A 15474-nucleotide genomic window follows, 5' to 3' on the forward strand; every position below is an offset into this window, starting at 1 on the left:
GGCTAAAGAGTCAGCAGCTATCTGAAGGAAGTAGGGAGGTATATTATCAGCAGACCTGGAACAGGGTTTTAGTTTGTGAAGTAGAGATTTAATGTAGCTGGTAGGAACTGGTTTAAGGAAAAATATGTTAATAGAATTCTGTGTAGATGAGGGATCAGGTGGATTTGTAGTGCAAGAATTAGAGAAAACAGGACTTATCAACTTACTTAGGGATTCAATAAGGTAGGAATTGAAGATAGAAGCGATTTTGAGGGGTGTGTTTGTTGGGCAGGGATTAGGAGATGAGGGGTTTCCAGGATGTAGCATTTCACGTATTGAGTACCAGTACTTCTTAGGATTTGTCCTTTGTGATGTAGGCGGGTTATTATAGAAATCTTTTTTGTCTTTGTTGATATGTTTTTAGTAAGGTTTCTGAGTGCTTTATATTTTTGTAAGTGGATGGGGAGTTTAGTTTTTACCCAGGTTTCTCACATTCTATCTCTAGTTTTCATCAAAGTACAGGTGGCTTTAGTTAACCAGGGGGATACGTTAGCTTTGACACATACTGTGTGCAGGGGTGCCAGTGAGTTATGAATATTTAGGAACACTTATTTAATTTATTTATTTAAGAATATTTAGTATAACATTATATAGAGACTATGTTGAGTCTTTCGGCTTTTCCCGGTTAGGGGTCGCCACAGTGGAACTCCGGTCCGCTAATGATTGGTAGATGATTTTTATGTGCCGAGTTACCAGCCCTGACGCACAACCTTCAACGAAGGTATGCCCATTCACGCATGTCTCCACGCAGAAGATGCTCTAACTGAGAATCGAACCGGACAGCATCTTACTGTGAGGCGACAACGCTACCGCAGCACCACCACCGCAGGTATTATATAGAGACTATACCATGTGAATTTGTAGTCAGGAGCAAAACATTATATAGAATCTTCAGGATGTGAATTTCTAGTCAGGAGGATAACATTATATAGACAGAGACTCCACCGAGTGAATTTGTAGTTAGGAATAGAACACTGTATATAGACTGCAGCATGTTAATTTGTTGTCAAGTAGTATAACATTATATAAAGACTGCACATGTGAATTTGTAGTCAGGAGTGAAGCTTACAGAAAGACTGACTCATGTGAATTTGTCATTGAGAGTATAACATTATATAAATAGACTGCACATGTAAATTTGTGGTCAGCAATATAACATTATATACATACTACACCATCAGAATTTAAGCCAAGATTATAACATTATATAGACAGACTACACCGTGTGAATTTGTAGTCAGGAGTAAAACATTATGTAAAGAAACTGCACAGTATGAATTTGTAGTTGGGAATACAGCATTGTATAGCAGACTGCACCACATAAATTTGCACTCAGGGCAATAACATTGTATAGAGAGACTGCACCGTGTGGATTTGTAGCTAGAATTATAGCATTATATAGTAACTGCACCATGTGAATTTGTAGTCACAAGTATAACATTATATAGAAAGACTGACGCATGTGAATTTGTAGATAGGAATATAACATTATATAGAAATTGCAGCATGTGAATTTGTAGTCAGGAGTATAATCTTACAAACAAACTGCTTGTGTGAATTTGTAGTCAGGAGTATAACTAAATCAGCATGTACATTTTTAGTTAGGAATATACTTTTATATACAGACTGCACTGTGTGAATTTGTAGTCAGGAATATAATGTTATATACGGATAGCACCATGTGAATTTGTAGTCAGAAGTGTAACATTATACAGAAAGACTGCACTATGTGAATTTGTAGTCAGGAATATGACATTATATGGAGACTGCACATACAAATTTGTATTTGGGAGTATAACATTATATCTAATGTTGTCAATCTTCATTCAGCCTTGACCTTTGGGTACACGGTTCCGATCCGCGGAACTGACTAGGCTATTATACAGCTTGTGCCAGCCAAAATCTCTCAAGCTAAGACTCTACCCACAATACCCCTCTCCATATTACCTCAGATCTCGTTTGCCACTCTTGTTGGAAGACGTGTCAGCTGTTTATCTCACAGCAAAGTGAAATTTCTTTATTTTTGAAAGTTTTTCTCATCTCCTTTCTACTCTTTATACTTATATTTATGTTATTTAAGTCTCTACTCACCTTTTTTCTGGATGAGTAAGTGCTTCTTCCCAATACCTTATGGTATTCTCTATACCATCGTTGTTAGCCCCCTTGTTTTCCTTTTCTACCTTATCAGGTATCTCTCTCTTACCATAGTTGGTATTTTTGCAGATCACTAAAGCCAATAACTCTGCTGGTGAAGCACTATTCTCTTGCACCATAGCCAAATTATGGAACTCACTCCCACCCACAATTACCTCCGTACCATCATGCACCACCTTCAAAACTTTATTAAAAGCGCACCTAAAAACATGCTGGCTATGCCCTTGCAACTCCCACTCTAATATCATCCACCCCATCCAACTACTACCTTTCTTTCACCTCCACTAACTACCTTGATGATAGCAAGCTCAGATGCTCATAAGACTAGTACTTATTATACAGCAGGAAATTCTCATTGTTACATTTGTTAATGCCTGTTATGTACTTCACAGATAAGATTCTAGTTGTCTACTGATGTACTATGTTCTTCATCTGTAAATATGTTGTAAGTAATTTCTATGTTAAATTGTTAATTGCTATGTAATCCAATGTAACTACTGTCTGTTTATTTTACTGTGGAGCTTTTCTCCCCGGGCCTCCGCTGAAAATGGACCCACGTCCAGTCGGACACTCCCGGTCAACAAATTCAAATAAATAAATAAATTTTCTTTCTTTTTACCAATCCTTGGTATTTTTTTCTGACATAGTCGGTAGTTTTTCCTTCCTTTCCTTTCATACGAGTGTTTGTGTGAGAGTGTTCCCGCTAGTTGACTCCTTCCTTCCTTGTCAACATGGCTGATAAACCAAAAGGCACTACAGGGTTTAAACAGTGCCAAGATTGCAGATGGAAGATGTCCAATTCAGATGGGGCACTCTTCCTGTGTTCATTAAATGGGTGCAGCTCATTTCGACCAAGAATGTTCTGTCTGCCAAGCCTTTCATAACAGGGCCTTGCTTGAGTGCAAAAATAAATTGATATTGAAAGGTTTATTTAAGACTTCTTTCAAAGAAGCCTTGTCCAAGACTGCTCTTTCTCCATCTAAACTTGACTAGAGTATGAATAAAAGTCATCAGGTGCCGATTTATCCTTTGACACCAGTGACAAAGAAGCATAAGGCTTCTGAACTCTATACATCCATGGAACCGAAGGCCAAGGTTCTGAGACTGTCAGAGCAGATAACCTGCTCCACACTGGTTGCTACCACAGCATCACAAATCTCGGCATTAGTCTTGTCAACGCCCACTTCTTTAGCTTCCCGGTCAGTGCTGACCTCACCTACTGCACCGCAGCAGACATTACCCACCCCCTTGATCCTGAAAGCAGAAATGATTTACTTACCCAGGACAAGATATTCACCTTCTATTGACCCCTTTGTGGGGCAGCTTCCCAGTCCTTTTTTCAGAAAAGTCAGAATCCCCCTCTGGATTATCTGTCCATTTTGCCAGGAGTCTCACTAAAGTGGACATCATGAAGTTGGTGGATCAGCTCCTAGTAGCCAGTGGTCTCTCTGTTTCCTCCCAGACCCCCTCTCACTTCTGGAGTTGGGGCATTTTCTCCCAGGACTCCAACAAATCTTCCTCCTCTAACCTACTCAGATGGCTTAGAGCTTCATACTCTGATCCTCCTTGTTCCAGCTGCTCTTGTACTGACAGCCTGCCCACCTTCGGTGCCAGGGTCTGCCCTGACTTCTTCGGCACCTTTGAAACCGGTGGACTCCCGGGGGCGGTAGCTCTGCTGTCAGGTCCAAAGGTTACGGATCAGCCCCAGCATTTTATTCAGGGTTATCCTTAACTCTGGGAACTTCGGCAACTGTGGGCTTTTCCTCAGCTCCTGCTTCGGACGTGGATGTCTTGGGGTGGGGTGTGACCTCGGTTCCTAGGTTGTCTTTCTTGGTTCCAGGTTACTATCCCTCTTCAGGGAGGTCTGCCTTCCAGGTTATGGAGAGGGCATTGGCCTCTGCAGGATCTCAGCTGGCTCCTTCTGTGTCGGAGTTATATTCCTAGACTTCTCCTTGCCCAGAGCTGCCACCATCCTCCACACCTGGGCAACAAGCACCAAAGCTACATGCAACCCCGTACAGGGCCCCCCTCATTCGGAGTCCTCCTCAGAGATCCCTGATGAGAAGCCATCCCAAAAGAAGACATGCAAGAGGAAGCACTTAGATTCCCCAGAACAATCTGCCACAGCAGACACAGACTTTGATGATGAGGAGGGTTCCCCCTGGTCACTTCTGGAAGATGTCTCCTTAAGAGACATCCTAGAGATCTTCAGACAGAGGGGTAACTGGCAGCTCAAAGACCCAACCTCTGAGGAATCCATGTACTTGTGAGCTTTTGATGCTCACCCATCTACTTCTTGGGTGACCCCTCCTGCAAATGATCTTATTAAGTTGATTGGGCAGTGGGCATGAAAGGCTACTGATTCCATAGACTCAATTCCCTGGAGACCAGACAAAATTTTGTCAGCCCCTGTAAACCACCAGCATTGGCTAAGGGCTTAGCAGTAGATGCTATGGTTGTAATGGTGGCCACCAAAAATGAACTCACTGATGAGATTCCCACTGTCCATCCCCCTAACTGAGAGTCTATGGTGATGGATAGATTTGGAAAGCAGGTGTACTCTTCATCAACCTTTGCCCTAAGGTCTTTGAATTTTATGACATATTTCACTAGGCTCCAGAGGTGTCTGATCAAGGAGTTGTTGGATATCTTTACAGGAGCTGTGTCTGAAGAGGTACAGGATAAAGTTGCCTCTCAGCTAGCCACCCTGGAGTCTATTTCTAACTCATCCATGAGGCTCATTGCACATGCAGCTGAAGGGATTATCAGGGCAGTGAGTTCAGGCATTGCTATAAGGCATCATGCCTGGATGCACTTGTGTGAGTTTGTGGAGCCATTTAAGTCTTCCTTTGTCAATGCTCCCTTTGATGGATTGTCTTTGTTCGGGCCCTAAAGTCAAAGAAACTCTAGACAGGTGCAAGAAGGATGGAAAGACCCTATCTGCAGTGGGCATACATTTTCTGCCCTCCAGTGGTCCTACTCTAGGAACCAGAGGAGCGGAAAGATGTGGTTCAAAAAGTCCCAGGGGCCTTTTCAGGGTGCACATGGCGGTGGCTCCCCTCAGGGCAGATGGGGGAACTATAATGGAAGATACCAACCCCACAGCAGAGGTGGCCCACAAAATCAGGGTTCCAGAGATTCTATCTCTGGGCAAACCTACCAGTGCAAGAGGAGGCCTGATTGCTTACCTCTGGAAGCAGTCGGGGGAAGATTTTCACTGCACTCGACAGACTGGCGACCAATAACTTCCAATAATTGGGTGCAGAAGATTATTACCAGAGGTTAACATTTGCCCTTAAATCTTTTCCCAAGATCACAAAGAAAACTCCCCAGTGTGCCACCCATTCAGAGGGACTAAGCAGCCTTATAGATTCAAAAGCTGCTAGAAAAATGAGTCATCCAAGAAGTCCCACCAGACCAGATAGGATCCAGATTTTACTCAAAATTCTTTTCGGTGCCAAAAAAGACAGGGTACTTCAGACCAATTTTGGATCTCAGCCTTCTGAACAAGTATGTTCAAGCAAACAAAATTCCGGATGGTCACAGTTCAGTCTATACTTTCCTTCCTAGAGGAAAATGAGTGGATGTGCTCTATAAACCTTCAAGATGCATATTACCACATAAAAAATGGACAAACGCTCAAGAAGGTTTCTCCACTTTCAGCTAGGAGCCATTCATTTCCAGTTCAGAGTGCTGCTCTTTGGTCTTACCACAGTACCCAGGGTGTTCACCATGTGCTTGCCTGCAGTTACAGCTTGGAATAAACAGCTTGCTGAAAGCTGGAAATACAGGCAGAAGAATTGTACTTAAAGGAAAATTCAGTTAAAAATGTTTTTAAAAAACTTGCTTGTAGATTTAAAATCCAGTCCTTTTATTTATACATAAAATGATGAGTGCATTCATCTTTTTATGTAAAAGACTTCATCAGACAAACAATCAAATTATTCTCATGCTTAAAAAGTATTTTAGACCAATAAAAATCACTTAATAAAACCATGGGATTTTTCAGGCCTCCCAACAAGTTGCACCCAATTCCTAAACCACATTTACTTCAGAGCAGTTTACAAAACTCAAACAATATACTCTTGTGAAGTTAGCTTAGCAGTCAAGGTATCCACTCCACAAGCAAAAAGTGCACGGTTCAACTTTCATCTGGGGCAAGCCACCAGGCTCCAGATGCCACACCAATGTGCCCATCTCAGCACCACCCCATAAAAGTTAGCTTTATAAATATAAGTTCAAACTTCAAATTGAATGTTGCTCCTCAATAAAACCAACTTAAATGCATTCACTATCTGTGTTGTGCCCTTAGTTTTAATAAACAAGCTACTGATCCATTTTCATTTAAACCTGGCTGGAGATCAGAATTCAAATAAAGTTGGTAAGACTGAGAGAAGACTGATGGAGAGAGTCTATGAATATATTTATGACATTAAAAAATAGAAAAATACAAGTGCACGTTTTAAACATGTACAGCAAAACCCTACCCACTCTTTTAAATTCTTCATACTTGAACAAACTGCATTGAATGAAAGAGGGGGACCTTGGACTTTAACTCTTGAAAAGCGTGAACTGGACTGGCAGCTTTATTTGAATGCTGATGATGTTCCTTAAATGGGTCTTGTGATTAAAACCTCTGTTCAAAGATCCTATAGCGACCTTGGTCTTACAATCTTTGGTGCTTCCCCCTTCAAATGAACAGTGACTTGCCACCTAAAATTTCTCTCATGGAAAACTCTTTTCCTAATAGCTATTACCTCTGCCAGAAGAGTTTCTGAAATTCAAGCACTATGTTCAAAACCCCTACATCTGCTTTTTCATAAGTACAGAGTATCACTAAGGACTAACCCTTCCTTTCTCCCTAAGGTGGTCTCAGAATCCAATATTAATCCGACTATCGAGTTGCCCATTTTCTTCCCCAGTTTTTCCAACAAGGATGAATATTGCTTGCATTTGCTGAACGTTCATAGACAACTATGATTTTACCTCAGCAGGACTAAAGAATCTAGAAAATTGGACCAGTTATTTGTATCCTTTTCTGGTCCAACTTTGGGAAAATCTGTCTCAAAAGTTACTTTGTCTAAATAGCTAAGAGATTGTGTTACCTTCATTTACAATCAGAACAACCTCAAGTTATCTGTGCCTGTGAGAGCGCATTCCACCAAATCAATAGCCACATCAGCTGTTTTCCATTCTAAGGCTTCCATGGATGAATTATGCGCAGCCACAACATGGGCTGCTCCACTTACTTTTATCACTGATTACAAACTGGATGTGGTCTCTAGGGGAAGAGCATCCTTTGGCTCTATGGTTTTCAGAAATATCCTTCCATAAGGCCACGCAGGACCTAAAGTAGCTGTGGACTCTGTCCCAAAGGTCAAGGATGAATGAAGATTGACAACATCAGATAAAGAAGTTATGTACTCACCATAACGTTCCATCTGTGTTGTCGATCTTCATTCATCCTTGACACCCCACCCACCTTCTCCTTCCTGTAGACTTCCTGAAGGATCATAAGCTTGCCCTGGAAACTTGGTAGATTTGACCATGGACATGGTTTCTTCCTGTTGTTACAGATCCCTCTGTCTTACTATGTGGCTGCAAACTCGATCTAAGGTAATACAGAGAGAGGTATTGTGGGTAGAGTCTTAGCTCAAGAGTTTTTGACTGGACCAAGCTGTATAACATCCGAGCTGATTAAGAGGATCAGAACCAAGTACCCAAAAGTCAAGGATGAATGAAGACTGACAATGCAGATAAAACATTATGGTGAGTACATAACTTCTTTGTAGAGACTGCACCATGTGAATTTTGAGTCGGATGTATAACATTAAATAGAGACTGCAGTGTGTAAATTGGTAGTCAGGAGTATAACATTATAAACAAACTGCTTGTGTGAAATTCTAGTCAGGAGTGTAACATTATATAACCACTGCAGCATTTGAATTTGTAGTCAGTAACAGAACGTTATATGCAGACTACACTATGTGAATTTGTAAGCAGGAGTGTAATATTATGTACATGGTGTATGGTGCAAATTTGTAGTTAGGAGTGTAACAGTATATAGCGACTGCACCATGTCAATTTGTCGTCAAGAATATAACATTATATACAGACTGCACCATGTGAATTTTTAATCAGGCGTATAACATTATATACAGACTGCAGCATGTGAATCTAAAGTCAGTACTTTAATATCATATAGAAACTGCACCATGGTTATTTGTTATCAGGAATATAACATTATAGAAAGCCTACACTGTATGAATCTGTATTCTGGAGTGTAGCATTGTATAGAAAGACTGCCACATGTGAATTTGTAGCCAGGAATATAATATTATATACAGACTGCACCATGTGATTTTTTTTCTGTTTTAGTCAGGAGTATAGCATTATACTGAGACTGCTCCATGTGAATTTGCAGTCAAGAGTATAACACTACATTAATACTGAGGAGTAAACATTATATAGAGACTTCACATTAGAAGTTGTAGTCAGGAGTGTAACATTATATAGAGAGATTTTTGCAAAAGTATTTGCAGTCATTATTTAAAGACTGCACATGTGAATTTGTAGTCAGGAGTAAAATAATATATAGAGATTGCACCATGCGAATTTTTAGTCAGGAGTATAACATTATATTATATAGAGACTGTACCCTGTGAATCTGTAGTCACGAGAATGTTGTTTTTACAAGGGTACTTTGACACTTGCATTCATGGTATTAAAATGCCCCTTACTTCTTGAAATTGTCATCTACTTTACTTTCAGTATTATTGTTTACAGATGAATTTGATGTTTGAACTTAATACTTTAAACTGGATTTTTTTTTCACATTGCATAGTCCCTCTGAAATGGAATGGCTTATGATAATTGATGCTAACAACAGCTCAGGTATAGCCTATATAAAGTCATGTACAACAAAGTTAACTATTAGCAATTAGGCCAGTTATAGAATGTTTTTAGTTTACAGGCTGGTATCTTACTATAAGCTACTAGTTCTTTGTTAAGATTACAGTCTTTATCTGAATTCTTCTATGACTCAGCTGCAAATATGACATCAGTGGGATAAAACTAAGAGTGGAACAGAAGTGACGGACAATGACCATCATTGTACAAATATTGCTGTTGCAAAAATAAGACTTGCGTTACGTATGCCAAGAAATTAAAAATCTTAACACAAATTAGTACATCTTGCTATATAGTAAAGTGATTTACCTTTTGGAGTTTGTTACTTCATTGTGTGTGTTATTGGTATGTGTATATCTGTACAAATTATGTTTCAAATAAAACACATGCACTGGTGTGCAGACTCACACATACAAAAATACACAAATGCAGAGCTAGAGAATAATGCCATATTATTATTTGTTTTCAAAAGACTTAAGCATGTGCATAAATTGATACCTTTTATTGACCCAGAAGGATATTATGAAAGAAAAATGCAAATATATATCATCTAAAGACAGTTGCATACCTGTGACAGAATATATTGCATTTGTTTATTTTGTTCAGTTTTGGTTTTCATTTGGTAACTGATGAACTAATAAAAAAGTGAAATGAAAATCACTGAAGCAGAAGTGTAAAACTTAGTAAACATAACCAAAATGTCAAGACAGTCAGTGGTATTACAAGAATGGGTCTGCCATACACGTCATGTTACATCTCTTTAGCAGACATATGTAAAAAAACTGGGCTGTAAATCAATGTTTAACTAATCAACACTAAGAAGGAATAGAACAGAGTCCATTAGCAGCTAAAGAACCAGTGCAAAGGGAATATGGGATAAAAAGATACAAGATGCACTGATTCAATCAAAATATGACAAAAGGATATTAAAGAATAGAGTAAGATTTCACTTACATTATCATAAAGGGTGGCAGTAATAAAACAATTCAGCTCACACCATTTAGCAATAAATTTTGATTGAGTAAGAAGATAAGAAGGCTGCAGAAATATATTAATGTGATCACAAAGGAAGGAAGGAGAATAAATATAATTATGGATAAAATTAAGGGTTAGACGAACTGGAAGGTGGTAATCCCATAGTTAAATGGATATGGAAGGGCTTTAACCATAGTGATATTGAAGATCCCACCCAAATATTGATACTACAGAACAGATGGAAAATGAGAGCGCACCTATCTCCTGGTATGAAGGAAAAGAAAGGAAGAGCTGCTCTATGGCATGGTGAATAGGAGATACTGGCACAAACTGATGCAAAAGAAAGAAAAAGGTGCCATATTAGTCATGTATAGTCATGTACTGTGAAATGGATTGACAATTTGTTCAAAATGCACAGGTGGGTGAAAGCTGAAGAGGTGGGGTGCTATAACAGGGTCTACCAGCCATGGTTTTGAGCATGCAATGTTAGTGGAGGAACTTTTTTTCAAAAATAAAACCAACACAAACCAAGTAAACAGTTCATTTTCTAAACACAATAATACCCTTCAGGGTGGGCATCATTGGAGAAATAATAGATCTTCCAGGGGTGAAGAGGTCTGCTGCCTGCAAGGTCAGAGCTCACAGTTCCTGTGGTCCCTTACCACCCCAATAAATCCCACTGCACTGGGCATTTTAGCTACCTATTTTCCTGCCCCTCCTTTCTGCACTGCTTCTTGAGGGCTGTGGTTATGTGAGCATGCCTTATTTTTTTCAAAAACTGTGCCTTTGCACTTAGGCTCCACATGCTTGGAATCCGCTGCCGTGGTTACTTTGAGAGACTCAAACCTACGCGTGTGTGTGTGTGTGTGTGTGTGTGTGTGTGTGTGTGTGTGTGTGTGTGCGCGTGTTGCTGATTAGGTTTAAGATGTTAAACTTGACTGAACATTACATTAGAACATACCACTCAACTATCCAGACTTTCACAGAACATCCAGATTTTTGACTCATATTTTTGGTCTGTGCCTCATAACATTTTTGGATTTCTGGCAAATCACTGTGGATTGGAAGTCATTAAATAATGACAGATATTTGGGTTTTAGATATCATATCCTTCATAAAATGTATGCTAATGCAATCCTGTTATTCTAAGCAACTTTGTAAATCCATAATAATTATTTAAAATCTGTCACTATTTCTGGGCCTTTGTTCCTCCCCCCATTTTTTGCCTCTGGCCAGATTTCTTGTGCTAAGAAGTTGAGAGTTATGACTTAGAAGCAGAACTTGCTCTATAGTTTCCTCTCCTAAATCCAGACTTGAGAGCTGGGTTGAAAACTCTTGCATGTTTTTTTTCTTAGTAAGTTTGCTTTAGCTGAGTGGTATTATTTCCTCACAGCTTTACAAATAATAAAGGTGCAACAGAAAATCTGTGTGAGATAAACAACTATATCTACTTTATACGCACATATACACAGAGGTATAATATTATAGAAGTGTGTAGATTGGCTTAGTAAAAACAGAAGTGTGGTAGTAAGATATCACAATGCACAGATAAAGTAAAGGTCTTCTATTTGTATTTTTTTCCCCTGCTATAGCGTTATTCAGGGTGCAAAAAAAAACTTGTTTGATCTTATTGAAGAAGCAAAGTCCACCCCAGAGTTAAATGGAATTAGTCTTCTAGGAAACATTCCACAAATTCTGTCTGCACTGTCCTCTGAGAAAAGAAAAACACAGGTTTTCTTCTCATTAAGGGTACCAGAGAGCCACAGGATACCATAAGTAAAAAGGACTTCATTATGTCTACACTAGGTGGCATTATTTTATGAATATGCAACTCTTCCAAATAAAATACCTAAGAGATGCTGAGACTGAGGGAGAACATCTGTATTTTACATAATTGTGTATGATATAATTTGCATTATCTTTTTGTTAATGTTTAAATGTAATAACCAAATACTTTGATACTGCTAACAGCAGGGTGTAGTTTGAAGAGTTAGCTGTGTTAACTAAGTATTTAGTCTCCAAGAAAGATGGCTTCGGTCTTCATTAACTCTGACCCAAATACTAGTAAAAACATAGGCACAGTGGTACCTGAAATTCTGTTCACTGATACAGAAATGACATTTATGTTAACTAATATGCGCTATTTGGTATACGCAGCAAGAAAGAAGCCATTGTATAGCTTATGTCAGTCATGTTATCCATTCAAAGTGAAAGAAGTGTGAGGCTGAGAAGATTAGGGGAAAATGTGTTTTCCCTTGCCTGATACTCGTATTATCTCGGTTCAGAGAGCCAACATAATAGGGATTAATAACAGAACCCATTTGACACAATGCTGTATTAAATAAACCTCACCATTAAGGTGATTTTAAAAGTTTGCCCTCACTCTGGCTATTACCTACCATCATTGTTCAGTACTGAGTACACAGCATATCAAAGCAGCAATTTTCAGCCGTGCTAAGGTATGCAACGGTTATTAAGATGGTTATCATGTGACAGCAATCAGAGTAATGACTAATAGTCTCAAAATAGCAGCTTACAGGGGCTCTGAACCGCTGAAATAGGACACATTGCAGCTTTGGAAATAATCATTAGTACTTAAGATAGAACGCATAAAAGTGTGCACTCAAAGGTGCTCTGAAATTAAGCAGACACGGGCTGCAGAATTGTACGTAGCAATGGTACTACTTTGGAAACATCTCTGTGGTAGCAGGGTCATAGCAGAGTTGCATCTCCTTAGCAGTGCAAAAGTAGCACCCCCCCCCCTCAAAAAAAAAAAAACAGAGCTGATTTCTTAACACTTTAAGAAGTTTCCAGACAATGCTTAGAGCTGGGCAGCACCAGAACTTCTTCAGGTATTCAACATTCTGCCCTAGGGAAGACTTTGCTTCTCGTATCTTTCCTTAAACACGTTTCTGCTTCAAAACTATTAAACTCACGATGCTTCTGATTCATGGCACGACGTACGGAAGATTTACTATCAGCCATACATGATCGGGACATTTGAGGTCCTCTTGAGCGTTACTTTCTTATAAGGTTTAGGGTTCGGGTTAGAGCAACGACGTCTTGTATCCCTTCTTCCATTTCCCTATTGCAACCACCGCTTTAGTGAACATTCTTGTATTTGAAGGCTAAATGTGCCTACTTTAAAATGACTTGTTGAAATGTAGTCCTTTAACTGGCTTTGCTTTACTAAGTCCTCAGACTTTCGCTGTTTCTCCGTTCACTACCCCCCATCTCGCTCTCTCTCTCTCTCACACACACACACACACACACACACACACACACACACACACACACACTTCTCCCCTCTCCACCCCCACCCCCATTAAATGCCTTTCTCTATTTAGTTTGATGATAGACTACCAGTGGATGTCGTTGTTTTGCTCCTTCTTTGCTGAAAATGTCACTTCTCAAGATGACCTCAAGTTAAGCAGACTCTGGGTTCTCCATTCACATGTATCTCGACACGCTGGGAGGAAGGCAGAAAGCAGGAGGCAGGGACTGCAAACATCCTTGTTTCAATCTGGACGTGGAAAACCCTGAGAAGATATTTTAAAGGATTCGTATCCGATCAGAAAAGCATTTAAACTCTTCTGCATACATTCTGCACACAGATTGCCAGATCTCAGTGCAAACTTCGAGGTGTTTTAAAAAGGTATTATCACCAAGTGCCATGTGCGCTGCTTCTTGCTTATTCCATGCAGCTGAAGCTCTGCAGCCCTCCTCTGAGCATGCATGCACCTTGGGGAAAGCGCTCCTAGGTTAGGATTCATCCAACATATCACTCGTCTATCTCCGGTATAGGGACACTTGTTTCCGACTAACTGCTCTTACCTTGTGCTCCTTGTTTAAACGCTTGCAGAATAGTGCCCAACAAACCTCTTGCTTTAGGTTCCCAATTTCAGAGATGCAGTCTAAACATTATTTAAATGGGGACAGAAGGTGACACTCGCTGCTTTCTAAAAGAATAATTGCTTCCACATTTAACTCTTGAAGCTATAGATACATCGTTCAAATTTCTTTCACAATATCTCTAGTTTACTTTAAACTGCATTGATGTGCTTTGGTTGACATGGTATATGTTCTGTCCAATTTTAACTTTAAAGAAATACTAATATATATGGTACATTTATGATTTTTTTTTGTCTTCTAGGCTTCGCATGTGGGGGTCTTCGGTGGATACAGGATCGGGTGACACTAGAAACAGAATGCTGCTGAGACTCTGGGAGGTCCTGACGATTGTGGTGGCTCTGTCCTGGCTGGTGGAAGGGGTCCGTGGGGGATATGGCATGAGCGTGTTTGCAGCACAAAACAGTCAGCCTGATCCATGTTACGACGAGAATGGGAACAACAGGCGATGTATCCCTGATTTTGTTAATTCGGCCTTTGGAAAGGACGTAAAAGTTTCCAGCACCTGTGGCAAGCCAGCTGCAAGGTACTGCGTGGTCAACGAGAAGGGGGATGAGAGGTTCCGGAGCTGTCACATCTGCAATGCCTCAGACCCCAAAAAGTCCCACCCGCCCAGTTTCTTAACGGACCTCAACAACCCTCACAACTTAACGTGCTGGCAATCGGAAAATTATATCCAGTACCCTCAAAACGTCACTCTGACTTTGTCACTCGGGAAGAAGTTCGAGGTCACTTATGTGAGTCTGCAGTTCTGCTCCCCAAGACCGGAATCCATGGCCATCTACAAATCTATGGATTATGGTAAGTCGTGGGTCCCCTTCCAGTTTTACTCAACCCAGTGTCGGAAGATGTATAACAAGCCCAACAAAGCTGTGATCACCAAGCAGAACGAGCAGGAGGCTATCTGCACGGACTCCCACACTGATATGCACCCGCTGTCGGGCGGACTCATCGCCTTCAGCACCCTGGACGGCAGACCCTCGGCTCACGACTTCGACAACTCGCCCGTGCTGCAAGACTGGGTGACGGCCACTGACATCAAGGTGGTTTTCAGTCGCCTGCACACGTTTGGTGATGAGAATGAAGACGATTCAGAACTGGCCCGGGACTCGTACTTTTACGCTGTTTCAGACCTGCAGGTTGGGGGACGCTGCAAGTGCAATGGTCATGCATCCCGCTGCGTGAGGGACCGGGACGACAATCTGGTGTGTGACTGCAAGCACAACACTGCAGGACCCGAGTGTGACCGCTGCAAGCCCTTCCATTATGATCGACCCTGGCAGAGGGCTACAGCTAGGGAGGCCAATGAATGCGTGGGTAAGTAAATGAATGCACCACAAGGATGCATTTTAATTAATTGCCTTTTAGTTTAGAGGAGGGTTCAGATTGTCACTTTACCTAATAATCAATCCATTTAGCCATTGTTCTGGACTGCAAATTATCGCTAAAATATACTAGGGCGTTAAATAAGACTGTCGTGAATTTAAC

General features: G+C 40.5%; 1 protein-coding gene across 2 annotated transcripts in view; it reads left to right on the forward strand.

Annotated features, from left to right (window-relative positions):
- The window catches only part of NTN1 (netrin 1), a 1578910-nt gene that overhangs the window by 93024 nt on the left and 1470412 nt on the right, over nucleotides 1-15474 (forward strand). Inside the window, exons 1-2 of one of the 2 annotated variants that reach the window (XM_044085026.1) lie at nucleotides 13372-13732; nucleotides 14231-15303. In XM_044085026.1, the coding sequence (XP_043940961.1) occupies nucleotides 14238-15303 (1066 nt within the window). In that variant the 5' untranslated portion in view covers nucleotides 13372-13732; nucleotides 14231-14237. Of the gene's footprint in view, nucleotides 1-13371; nucleotides 13733-14230; nucleotides 15304-15474 lie in introns of those variants that run through there. The other variant, XM_044085027.1, reaches the window with a different exon arrangement.

Source organism: Protopterus annectens, chromosome 10.part0 (genome assembly GCF_019279795.1).
Source record: "Protopterus annectens isolate FY-2018-M chromosome 10.part0, PAN1.0, whole genome shotgun sequence".
Taxonomy (NCBI): domain Eukaryota; kingdom Metazoa; phylum Chordata; order Ceratodontiformes; family Protopteridae; genus Protopterus; species Protopterus annectens.